At 33.4% G+C, this 13,725-nt stretch overlaps 2 protein-coding genes across 2 annotated transcripts in view; both read left to right on the forward strand.

Moving 5' to 3' along the window:
* Window positions 1-13,725, forward strand: part of Neb-cGP (ATP synthase membrane subunit K, mitochondrial) — a 230,645-nt gene that overhangs the window by 202,996 nt on the left and 13,924 nt on the right. The window lies entirely within an intron of this gene.
* Window positions 1-13,725, forward strand: part of Vsx1 (Visual system homeobox 1) — a 57,868-nt gene that overhangs the window by 32,308 nt on the left and 11,835 nt on the right. The window contains exon 3 of the mRNA XM_036376843.2: window positions 3,965-4,758. Coding sequence (XP_036232736.2) covers window positions 3,965-4,758 — 794 coding nt within the window. The remainder of the gene's footprint in view (window positions 1-3,964; window positions 4,759-13,725) is intronic.

Consider the following 13,725-nt stretch of genomic DNA (forward strand, 5'->3'; position numbering starts at 1 on the left):
CACCCGACCAACCTGTTCCGAAAACTATCCTGTCGGACGAAAAGTTGATTATCACCGTTTTCTGGGGTTCTTGTTAACTACAACCATACAGTCAAAATTTCGACTTTTTCCGTAGTTTTGTTGTAAACGCAAGCGAAAATGGGCGTAAACTTGCCGAGAGGTCGGGAAACTTGAAGTAATGAAAAACCATATCAGTTAGTGATTCGATTCTTGTTTTTGAGAACGATATGTGGTCCTCGAAACAGTGAACTACATCCGGCTAACCTGATCCGAAAAGTCCATAAGCCTGATCCGAGTAAGCCATAATTGGAAAATTACTGAAGCTGTCCTCGATCGGGTTAAGACTGAGTTGTCAGTACAAAAATCATTTAAAATATTATCATTTGAATTCAACACAGTTTTCTATTTAACAAGCATGATTGGCTTAAATTGAAATACAATAACCTTAATCTACTCAAATTCAACAAAGAAAGTGATAAACACATCGCAACAACAAATCAAATTAGGCGCAGTATGCAAAAAAAGACTTCACAATTGTCTGCCGTGCCTCGATGTGTTATCAGCATAACAATAGGTGATAAATAAAAAGGACACCTTTAATCCATTTCAGCATAATTTGATGCGATCATTGTTAAAATACATACAAATTTATATGTGTATGTGTGTGCGGCTGAACCACTTAACACCCTAATTGTCACAACACAAAGTAAATACAATAAAAATACATGTGTACGGAATACAACAACAAACTGTAAAACTGTTGTAAGCTGCTACGCGAAAATTTGTCTTATTTTTTTGTGTTTGCTAGGCATGTGCGAAAAAGGTAACTTAACCTTTCAGCACGCAAACATACCACGAAACATTTGACATTCAAAATATCTGACAAACAATCGCGGCTTGTCAAACTACTCTTGCTTGAATGGCGTTTGAAAAAACATTTGTCAAACGTGCAAAAATTCGCTGACAACACTTTCACACTCACACACTCGATACTCTACCACTTTAGTAGGCTCTTCCTCAGCAATTGGCTTGCGGTGTACGCCGGCTTATCGCATGCGACAAATCACACCACTTCCTTGAAATCAAAACTGACAGATAGCCATATGTTTTCGTGTGTGTGTACAAATGTTGCTTTGCTTGTATGCGTGTAGACTCGCCTTTGTGTTGGCTGCTTGAGGAAATGCGATTTGCAAATCTTCTCTTTTGTAGCTGGAGCCGTTTTTTATTTGAAAGAACTGCTCACACATGACAGATTACGAATGACCCAACAGGAAAGTTGAAGTTGTATTGTAGGTTTTCATAAAATTTTGTTAAATGGGCTAAATAATTTTTTAAATAAGTTGCCATAGTCACTTCTTATAAATGTGGGGTTTTCAATCAAGCTTGATTAAATTAATAACAGCCTTCCTAGTAGGATCTCTGACTGATTTGTGGAAGTATGTTGAGCTTTTGAACAATGATAAAAAGCTTATAAAATTGGTCACTTTTAAGTATCATCAATATACCATATAGTGCTTTCGGGTAGGATCCATGACTGGTTAATACCATTAAATTGCTAGGAAACTTTTTCGGAAATCCAACTTTGATAGATTGAGCTTTCGGACTAAGGCTTAAATCTTGTGAAATTAGCAGGAATAGTCACTTGTTATAAATATAGCACTATAAAGGCCATTCACGTAGGATCTCTGACTGGTTAATACCTCTATATTGCTAGGAAATTTGTTCAGAAACCAAACTTTGATAGGTTGAGCTTACAAAAATTGGTTAAGCGCATTTGGACTTTGCAGGCCATATCAATTGCTGCGACCTTTGAGAGACACTTTTAGCCAGAGGATCGACGTTGTTGTGTTGTTAATGAAGAAGAGAGCGGTCCGATTAGTATTTAGTTAAGAAACACGAAAATTTTGGGAAAGCTGGTGATTTAAGGTCTACTTTTAATTCGATACACTTCGACTCAACGATGATTCAACTTATTTAAACGAGCTGGAAGCTGCGTCTACGGATATCTGCAAAGTAGGCTTCTGATTCGACCTTGCCTTTTTCAAGTTTGGAAATAAATAGAATTCGCAAAATACCTGATCTGGAAAATACGGTGAATGGGGTAGCAGTTCGAGGTCTAATTCGACGAAAACGATGACCCTGAAGGTGTGAGCCGGTACTCATACCATACGCTCCTATTTTATTACATTTAAATGATATTAAATGATTGTACTGAATATAGCGTCTTGAGACTCAAATATTACAGGGATATAACTATGCAAATGATAGGAAAAAAGTTTTAGCAATCACGGGACAGAACTCAAATAAATGTCATTTTCACAAAGTGGCAATCGAGTTGCACATACATATTTCCTACAGGGTTGCCTCCGACAGTACATAATGTATGCAAACTCAACGCAAATTTCGCCAAAATGGCACATTGTTGACATCTTAAGTCGCACACAATCACATTAGCAACACACGAAACACATACACACATGAATTTGGCTGCACACGAACACTTTGTGTTATACGGTAAATAAATTTCAAGCAACAACACACAATAAACACACAAGACTTAAGAATTATGGGCGCATTCTATTGTGACAGTCAGCCGGCAAAAAGGTGTTGCAGATAAAATAAATTTGTCTGCTTTAATTTTTGTGAAAAACTCAGTAGAAAAACTTAGCATTGCAAAAAATCGCTTATTTGTCTGCCTGCTGCGGGAAATGAGGCTCAACTTTCAGCGTTCTTTCAGACTTCTCTTGTGTTGGAAACGCCGAAAATTGTGCGAACGTGCTGGTATTATTTGAAATCGCATAAGGAAATAGTTTAAGTAAATTATAAGTTTACCTTTTTGCCCACAATAGGCGTGTGTTGTATGTGTTTGCGACGGTATTTAATGCCAATTATGGCATGTGAAATTCGATATAGGCCCTGCTATGTATGTTTGTCGGTTTATTTTTATTGTGTTGGCATTATTGCGGGATTATGTGTGTTGAATTTCGTTTGAAGTGGGCGATTTGTGTGCGTTATATTTTTTTTCTTCAAACGCCTTTGTTGGCAAATGAACTGGAATCCCTACGAGTGTGTGGAGAAAAAGGAGAAAGTGATTTGACAATTGTGCGGCGATTAGTGTAGGGAAAGGGTTACGATACGCGAGATATGTCAAAATTGACATTTAAGTGCCGTTAAAAAGGTTTGTAAGGTGTGTGTGTATAAAATAATTGGTTTAAATACTTAGTGTAATGAGAGGAGTATTGATGCTGAGCTAACTTTAGTGAAGTTGGTACTAACTGTAAATATGTATATTATATTATATAAATATCATTATTAACAAAAAAAAACTAACTTAGCCACGTTGTTTGATGTAAACAACCGTTAAGTTACTTAATAAGGAAACAGAAAATTTTTATATTACTTTTGATCGGTCAGTTTGTATGGCAGCTCTATGCTATAGTGGTTCAATCTGAACCATCGCAGGTTGTAGCATTGTTTTAAAAAATAATTTCGTGAAGATATTTTGGCAAATAAAAAAGTTTTCTACACAAGAACTTGATTCAGGTCGATCAGTTTGTATGGTGGATATATGCTATAGTGGTCCGATATCGACGCTTCTGACAAATGCACAGCTTCTTGGGGAAGAAAACTACATATGTAAAATTTTAGATAGATTTTTGAAAAACTGAAGGCTAGTTCGCATATATATAGACAGACAGACGGCCGTTGCTAAATCGACTCAACTCGTCACACTGCTCATCTATATATATATTATATACTTTATAGGATCTCCGACGTTTCCTTTAGGCTGTTTATTATACTCTGTTTAAGTTATAATAATAACATAACAACTTTATGACCAAATAATTTCCACCACTCTCTCTCTCAACCTATCAACTCCTCAACGAACTCCTCATCATCATTTATTCATTTTCAATCACAAATTTAATACAACATGTCTTTTATTGCTCTCTCTTCCACGCAGAACAAGCCGCACGTGGTGCCCAAGACTACACAAATAGCCTAAACAATAATAATAACAACAACAACGATGATGCACACTCGCCCAATAAAGCGCACTCAAGCAACGGTTCTAACGGCAGCAGCATCTCACATATGTCCACAACGAATGGCAGCAGCCTAACGAGCAGCGGCAGTGCCACATCCTCCAACAATATTGGCGCTACGAATAACAACGGCGGCAACAACAATAACACTTCACCAGCAACACGGCCTACGCTTTCACCCGCTGAACATGCGGCTGCCGCTTTGGCGCATCATGCTGCCGCAGCTGCTGCAGCACATCATGCACACTCACATCATCAACATGGCCACCATCATGCGCATCATGCACACACGCACGCCCATCATGGCCATCATCCGCACCATGCACACCACCATCCACATGCGCATCATCCGCACGCTCACCATCCGCATGCCGGCGCCACACATGAGGCATTCCTTAATGGCGCTGCGGCGGCGGCGGCGGCAGCAGCTGCCATCGGTAGCGGCATGGCCGGTGCCGGAAGTGTTGTGGGCGCACCTAATGGCCTGCTCGGACACGGTGGTGATCCTAGCGCGCTGCTGGGCGGTGCCGGTCCCGGTGGCGTAGGCGGTTTAAGCAGTAAAAAGAAGAATAAACGACGACATGGCCGTACAATATTTACGAGCAATCAATTGGAGGAGCTGGAGAAGGCTTTCAAGGAGGCACACTATCCGGATGTGAGCGCACGTGAGCTGCTCTCGATGAAGACAGGCCTGGCTGAGGATCGCATACAGGTGAGTGTGTTGTTGTTATACGAGCACATATATTTTGTGTTTTCTTTTTTGCTCTAACTCACTTTATTGCTATTTTATTTATTGTGATTGATATGTTTGCACCGACACGAAGAGTTAGTGCCGTTGTTTAGTTTATGGACTAGCCAGCTGAAAGCTGTTTGACATTTTCTGTAGTGCACAGCAGCAATCAATACTGAATTGACGAGGAAATTTTATTATATACACCAAAGTGCTTTATTGGATTTTTGCTAACTCACGTACATGTACATATATGTACGTACTGATTGCAGCGTATCATTAGATAGTCATGGATTTTTCTCTTGTTATTATTGGCTGACTATAAAAGCAACACTGCTGGCAAATTGAATAAGTGCTGCAATAGTTGCCGCAAGAAACTGTTTATATATTTTTCTAAATATTTATTTAAATTAAAATTTGCTTTTTCTGCAATGCATTGCAAAAACGACAATTCATTTAGTTGTAAATTATTTTTAATTAAATAAGCTAATTTGCACAAATGCAAAATGCAGATTTTTGCACATTTTATAAATCTCTAAAGCTTTTGTTTTAAATATTGCAATAACTGTTGCTATATTTTTTCCCTGAACTATTTGCACAAATGCGAAATGCAAAATTGTACTTTTTTTATAATATAAAAATAAAAAAAATACTGAAATAACTGTACGTACAATTTTTCACCAAACAATTTGTAAAAAAACGAAATGCAAACATTGCACTTTTTTGTGCATTTTATTAATATTAAAATTTGAAAATATTGCATAAAATATATTATTTATTATTTAAATAGGCATAACCTGTAGCTAAAAATTTTCGCTAACCAATTTGCACAAATATAAATTGCAAAATTGCAATTTTTTCACATTTGAAATTTGTTTAACAATATCGCGAAAACGGTTGTTAAAGTTTTTCCCTAAACTATTTGCACTTATGCGAAATGCAAATATGCAAAATTTCATATTCATACATATATGTATGCATAAAGATTATAAATATTGAGTAATAAAAAAATACTGCAAAAATTAAATTATTTTTATTTAAATACGCAACAAATGTAGCTAATATTTTCGTTTTTGCAAAAATGTGAAATGCGAAAAGCGCATGTAAATTTTATGAATACTAAAAAAGTGAATTTCTTTTTAAAGCTATTGGAATACCTATAACTACATTTTGCACTAACCAATTGCGAAATGCAAACAGTGCAAATTAATTAGACAAATTAAAAAAAAATTACTGCATATAATACATTATTATTACTTAAACATGCAATAACTGTAGCAATAATTTTGCACTAATAAATTACTACATATGCGAAATGCAAAAAATGCACTCCTTTGCACATTATATAAGTCTAAAAAAATTACTGCATAAGTACTGTACATAGCTACATCACAATCAACAATTACCACTTATAAATTTAATTATGTACAAATCCACAACTCAGCCATCATCTCATCATCATTAATATGACTGCGCTTCAAAACAATTGACATGTGTCAAACGCAATGCAAAACTCGTAAGGAGTTTCGACACATTCTAACTTTTCAAGTGCCATATTGACAAATGCAATACCCCTGCTGAAGCGATTTTTTTTTCGGTAGTCTCTTTTGAGAGGCACTTGCCTGACGTTTGCTGCTTTTAAAATTGAAAGGCTGCTTTGAAGGATAATTAAAAGTGTGCAATACTTGGAATTTTTATATTTGAAAGTACATTTTGTAATTACTTTATAATTTGTCATGATTCGACAACGCCATATCCTTTCGAATACTTTTTAAAATGGCGAACGCAAAGCTAATGGCTAACGGTATAAAATGATAGGTTAGCTTATAAGTATGCACTTTTAGAATATAATTGCTTTTAGTTCTAAACAAGTTTCTTCCAAGAAAGATTTTTTCCGATTGTAATATTAATGTCATGTTCCCAAAAAAAAATTGACTACGGTGGCAAGAATTTCCTAACCTTAAATCGGTTTGATATTTTAAAATAACTGTAGCCGCTAATATTTGGAGGTTATGGAAGTCGACGTTGAAATTCCAAGCTTTTTTCCAAAAATTTTTTTAAATTGATGTTATATTGGAGCATTGGAACATTCGTACAGTTAAAAAAAAGTTGGTTGTTTTAATGTTTCAAAAGTTAAGGACAGTCTAGTGCCCTTAAAAATGCCCAAAACATCCCAACAGCTCAAATGTAACGAATTTCTCTTTTTTAGCCTTTATTAAACATATTTTTAGTGTATAAACATTTTTTTAGCGACATTTTGATACAAAGTGGTATCTAGGGATTCGATCTTGAGAATCGCGGTTATCAAAAGCGCCTCAACGTTCTGTGACTCATACTACATAAAACAAAGTATTATATAAAATGGGCTACTTTACGGAAGATTGGAAAGTAAAATAATAATAAAAAATAATTTTTCGTAATTTTTCGTCAAATGCGAATTTGTAAAAAAGGTCAAAGTTTTGACCGAAAAATTAGCAGAAAAATTATCACCAAAAAAAAAACTTATAAAAATAAAGACCCACCTTACGTATTTTACTATATAATGTCACTTTGGAGCTACAGTTAAAAATTCTAGTAGATACTTGCGATAATTTCCGAGTAGCATCGTTGCCCGGTTTGAAATGCGAAATTTCGAAAACAAATCTAACCGTACCGTGTTGACTGATCCGAACTTTATGACACTACATACAGCCGATTGGGCAGCGAAAAATTTCTTTTTTCACCAAATACAGAATGGTTTTACAACCCTAAAATTTTATTAAATTCCTCGTTACATTTTCACAATAAAGCTCGTATAACTCATCATTGTATCGTTTATAATTAATTATCAGATCTATAAAGCTACAGCATTTAGTTCACAATTGCCTCCTTAAGTAAAATACCGAATCTGGTTTAAGTTGAAATTTTATCACGAACATATTATCATTTCTTAACAATTTCAAAGTTGTCTTCTTTCAAAATAGCTGATATATAGTACATACATACGAGTATATAATTTGTAGATACTTAGATTAAGTTAGATTAGATTAAAAGGCTGTTCCTTGCGACTAAAGCCAAAGGATCCTACTTGAACTGCCAAGACTTCCTAAGTATTTATCCCTGAGACTCTCTATTTGTCGTTTTAAGAGGGTTGTTTGTGGCTGCCACAAATCTGTTGAGGTGGCTAATATTAAGTTCGGCTATTTTCCCTTGTTCGCCGAAAATATGACTGCCGAACAGTTTCAACCTCAGCCTTTGCAAAATTGGAATAATGGAGTAGTGGGCACATGGCTGTTACCACCTCGCCTTACTACATACACTTTCGGCAAATCGTGTTCCACAAGATTTTTAGCATTTATATATACATATGTACATAGGTGTTAAATTTTTACGGACATTTTTTTACCAGTCTTAAAAAATTATTCTATACATTTTTTTAATATTATTTTAATTTAATTTTTTTTTATTATTATTTTATTTTTATTTTATTTATTTTTTTTAATTTTTTATTTTAATTTATTTTTTTTATCTATTATATAAATATTTATTTAATTTTTTAAATTATTAATTAATTTCCTAATTTAATTTTTTTATTTGTAATTTTTTTATTTACAAAATTATTTCATAAATTTTTTTTTTTATTATTTTTTTATATATTTTTTACCTCTTCGTACTCCTTACAACTGCGGCGATTCGCGCCTGATAAGATTTTTAGCCTTTAGAAGTATTTAAATATAACAGATTGCTCGATGTTAAAAAAATATTGTATATATATTTTACATATTTTTTTAATTAAATTTTTATTTTATTTTTTTGAATTATTAATTAATTATTATTTTTTTATTAAATTTATTTTATTTTAATTAATTAATTTATTTTTTTTTTAATTTATTTTTTATTATATTTTATTTTTATATTTATTTCATATTTTATTTTATTTTTATATTTATTTCATATTTTATTTTATTTTTATATTTATTTCATATTTTATTTTATTTTTTATATTTATTACACATTATTGTTTATTTTTTAATTACACCTCACACTCTAAATTACCTCGCCTGCTGCAGCCATTAATGTAGCACAAGTGCTCATATACAAATTCAATTATGACAAATATGTGACATGGCGCCCATCTAAAAAAAAATAAATGCAGAATTCTTGTGAGTGCATGAAAAATATCAAGTGCGTTGAGTGCCAAAGTAACGCCTACGAAATTTTTATACATACTTATGTACATAGCTAACATACATGTGCAACACAAAAGTGCCCTACTGCGGTGGCGGCCGCTACGCGCACCATGCGCCACAAATTGCAAATTAACATACAAGTACAATTGGCAATAATGTGTGGCGGATGAGCTGGCAAACACAAACGTGTGTATGCAAGTGTTTGCGGACGAGCGGGTTGGCAAAGCGGCTGTGCACAATTGCAAGAGGATAGGCACTTCAATTAAATGCAAAAAGCCAAACTACAAGCAGCATATGTATTACGCTTCACTTTCAATTTGCCGCCGTTATATTTCAATGTTTTCGCACAAGGCATTTGGCGGCAACTCTTACCCCTAAAAATAAAGCATGTTGTATGTGTAACAGGCAATATGCAAAATCAAAAAAAAAAAATTAAAAATTAAAAAAAAAACACAAATAAAAGCATGGCATACTTAGTTCTGCAGACCTATTCAGTTATGTCGTGCAAAAAATCGAAGCGCAGCCATTAAAATTGCGCACTCACACTATTGCAAGCAGCAGCGTTGCGTTCGTGTTTTACTTTTGCAAGTTTAGTGTTGTGTTTGCTGACATTTTAATACCCCTGTGTTGTTGTGTTTTGTATTAATTTTTGTTTTTATTTTTATTTTTTTTTGCATTGCATATCTTTTGATACCTTTCAAGTTTACACACATACTTTTGTTTTTGCATTTTTGCAATGCCGTGCAACAACACTTGAAAACACATGAGCCGCCAACAAATATGGCTGGCGTGCTGGCTGGCTGACTGCAGCAGAGCAACAGCACTTCGCTTGCTTTGACATTGTTGTTTGTTGGTTGTTGTTGCGCTTAAAGCTGGTTATTGCGTTTTGTTTCTTCTTTTTTGTTGTTGCTTGGCGCTTGAGAATTTTTGTGCGTATGTAAGCAAGTGTAAATGCGCACAACTTTCAAAAGCATTGCAGTCGAAGTTGTTGCGTGAATGAGAGGCAAATATTGCAGCTGTTGTGTGCAGACATACATATATGTAAGTATAGTCTTGCACTTTTGCTCAACGTTTTTCGCTGACATTCCTTTCTGCTTTTTTACTTAGATTTACGTTACTACTCAACCACATTTTCGCACAATACTTCTTAATTTGCACGAAAACTTTCTTTATCAAACTACAAACGCGCTGGCAACACCCACTCGCACTGTCTGCCGTGCGTGTAGTCTTCACACTCGAACGCTCAAATGCGTTTGCGAAGGTTAAAGTGTAGTTGCAGCGTTGTAGTGCAAAGTGAGAATGCGTGTGCGTGTGTTGCGTGCGGCTTTAAGTGCAGTGTTGTATTGTGTTGAAATTTGAAAGCAGGATTTCTTTGAAAACTTGAAATTTTTGGCACGAATAAAAGGTTTGGAGGAAGGTTATTTGAAGCAAACAGTGCGAGAATTGCGTGTTTTTGGAAATAACGCGAGTTTATTTTTTAAGCTTTATTTAAGTTTAAATTTCAATGCAATGTAATAAAATAAATTAAGTGCGCGGCCAAAGTGAAAAAAGTCTCGCATTTAAGTAAAGTTGCATTTAAGCAGCTATTAAGAAAGTTTTATACGCCAGAGGCCCGAATTTCAAGCGTTTTTTTTTGGCAATTAGTAAACAGAAAGAATTGAGCATTGAGCTAAGTATTAAAATTTTGAAATTTTTAAATTCGATTTACAATTAAAATTAGTATTAAAAATTTTAAATTTCGTTTCTAATTACAAAATCGAAATCCCAAACTTGAAATAAAAAATTTTAAATTTAGCAAATTTTCAAAATTTAATTTTTTAAATATTGAAAAATTAATTTTTAATTACGAAATCGAAAATAAAAACTTAAAATAAATTTTTTAAACCCAAAATCAGTGTTAAAAATTGATAAAATATTAAATTTTTCAAACTCAAAATTAGTATGAAAAATTGAAAATTTAGTTTTTAGTTACAAAATTGTAATCCCAAATATGGAATTAAAAATTTTGCAAATTTTGAAAATTGAATTTTTGTTTACGAAATTGGAAATAAAAATTCAAAATTGATTTTTTAATCACAAAATCAGAATTAAAAAATGATAAAATATTAAATTTTCCAAACTGAAAATTAGTATGATAAATTACAAAATAGAAATCCCAAATATGGAATTTAAATTTAAAAATTTTTTGAAAACTAAATTTTTTAAAAGTTTAAAATTTTGCAAATTTTGAAAATTGAATTTTTCAAAAATTGAAAATTTAGCAAATTTAAAATTGATTTTTTAATCACAAAGTCAGAATTAAAAGTTGATAAAATATTTTTTTATAACAAATTAGAATTTTTTTGTGTTTATATCATAGTTAATATATTATATAAATATTTAAAGAATATTCGTGACGAATTTCAAACACTTAATTAAGGAAATCGAATAATTTAAACTTGAGCTAACATTAAGGCGGCATTGAAAAAAGTAGTTTCAAGAGAGTTGCCACGACAAGATGGCTATAGATTTATAAGACCTTGGGTCTATTGTGTCCTTATACAGCTATACATTTTAAAATAATTTGAATTTTGGAAAAATTTTGAATATCTAAATTATCAAATACGCCAAAAATTAGATTTAAAAAAAATTGCATTCTCTAATTAAAAACTTTTGGAATTTTTAATTCCGATTTGCGATTACAAATTAAATTTTCAATAACTAAAATTCAAAATTAAAAACTCAATTTTTAATTCCAAAAAAAAACAGAATAAAAAATTGGAATTTTTTTTTTTTAACCTACAACGAAAATTATAAAAGAGTTATTTAAAAAATATTCGTGGCGAATTTAAAAAAAAAATATTCTATATTTTGCACTTGAGATAGCATGACGATCGCGGCGTAAAAAGTAGTTTCAATAAAAGTGGGTAACATTGAAAATAATTTGAATTGCGAAAAAACTTTTTAGAAAGATATTTTTGAATATAAATATGCCAAAAAAATTTTTTTTTTGTAATTTCTAGACTAAAATACCCCCAAAAACAGCGTTGCAAACGTCGTTTATGCGACAAAGTACGAACTCAAAGTCGGTTGGCTATGAAGCTGCCGCTTTTTTATAAGAGCTGTCATAATTGCAATAGCAAGTGCATAAATTTCCAACATCGATACAATTTTAGACCTTTTCAATATTTTGCCATATTTTACATTGTTTGCATTGCGTCTTTAAACAGCATTAGTTAATGCTCATTTTATTTGCCGCTCAATTTCAATGATTAGCCGCCTACTTAAAGCAAATTTGTTGCTACTTTTGGTGCAACACATGCGGCAGGGTGCTTTTTCGGCATTTTACAAGTATTTCAAGCATAAAAAGCGAAATGCACTCAACCGCATGTTGCAATTCACATTTTAGGCATATTTAGCGAAAAAAAATCCGCTTGCAAAACGTGCAAATTACATGCAACGCTGCAGATTGGCAGTACGCGTTTGAACTTTGCCAAAATGCCGCCTGGCGCGCTCAAGTATTTAATGCATTACCGTTAAAAAAAATGCGAAACAGCGCAATTATTAAGCACTTGCGTGTTATACGCGCACATTTTCGAGATTTCCTGCGCAAGAATTACGCTGTAGCACTTGCGCATAAAAAAAAAACATGAAAATAAGTAATTTTTCTGCGAGCTGCGAGTTTTGGTGCAACTGTATCAGTACTTAACTTGTTTGCAAAGCATATAATTTGAATTACACTTTTTTTTCGTTTGCGATTTCAAAATGCATAACTAAGCAATTTTTACTTCCACGCTTCCTTCCGCTTTGACTGCTACTTTTTTACTTGCACATTTTGTGTACATTACACGCTTTGTATAATTTTTATATAAAATTCATTTCACATTTTTGCCTCATCAGGCCGCAAATTCCGCGTGCAAAATTACTTTTCCGCCACTAGAAGCAGAAAAAGCTGAAAAAGCAACATTTAAAATTCATTATTAATTTGTATGCAAATACAGCGAGCGCGCTAAGCTTAAAAATGCTAGTACTACTAAACGACAGTGTAGAAAAATTTGCATTGTTGCCTGCTTCTAACAGGATAATAACATAATTTTTTAATTATGTTTGTTGCATTTTTAATTTCATTTCCGCCAAACAGTTTATTTTTCGTGCTTAGCTGGTTTCTGCTACCTTTTTGCAAGCGATAATTATACAATTAACCACTACAACAACCCAGTCGCTACCAACTCGAGCGCAGCGTTTACGTCTACGTCTACGTTGTTACGTCTGCCATTATTGCTACTGGCATTTACAGCAATTGTATATGTAATGCTATTGTTAATAATGTGTAATTAGAACAGAAAGTAGAAAAATATGCAAAGCGCGAAATGTAATTTAGAAAATAGTAGAGAATGGAAAGAGCAGAAGCGAGGTTGAACAGTAAGGAAAATAACAGCTGATTGTCAAACTTGGTTCAAAACTGAGATGAAACAAGTTTTAAATGGAAGGTCGTAGAGAGAAAATCGTTAACCGAAGTTAATTGTAGAGAGTTGTTTTGGAGAAAAAAATCAGCGAAATATTTTTGTCAAGCCCGGAAAGAATTGTCGCCGATCTTCTCTCCTCATTACATTAAACGTGAAACATAGACGGAAAGTGCTTGCTAAGGTGGATGCAGAGGACAGCAGCCCTGAGAGTCGCCAACCAATTCCACTCAATAGAAAATAGTCAGCCTGCTGCTGGCTACAAAACTGTAGGCATCCTTGGACGCAGGGATTGTAGAAACTGAGCTGCAATTGGTCCATCTTGGAATTCTTGGTCT

Source organism: Bactrocera oleae, chromosome 5, assembly GCF_042242935.1.
Source record: "Bactrocera oleae isolate idBacOlea1 chromosome 5, idBacOlea1, whole genome shotgun sequence".
Lineage (NCBI taxonomy): Eukaryota > Metazoa > Arthropoda > Insecta > Diptera > Tephritidae > Bactrocera > Bactrocera oleae.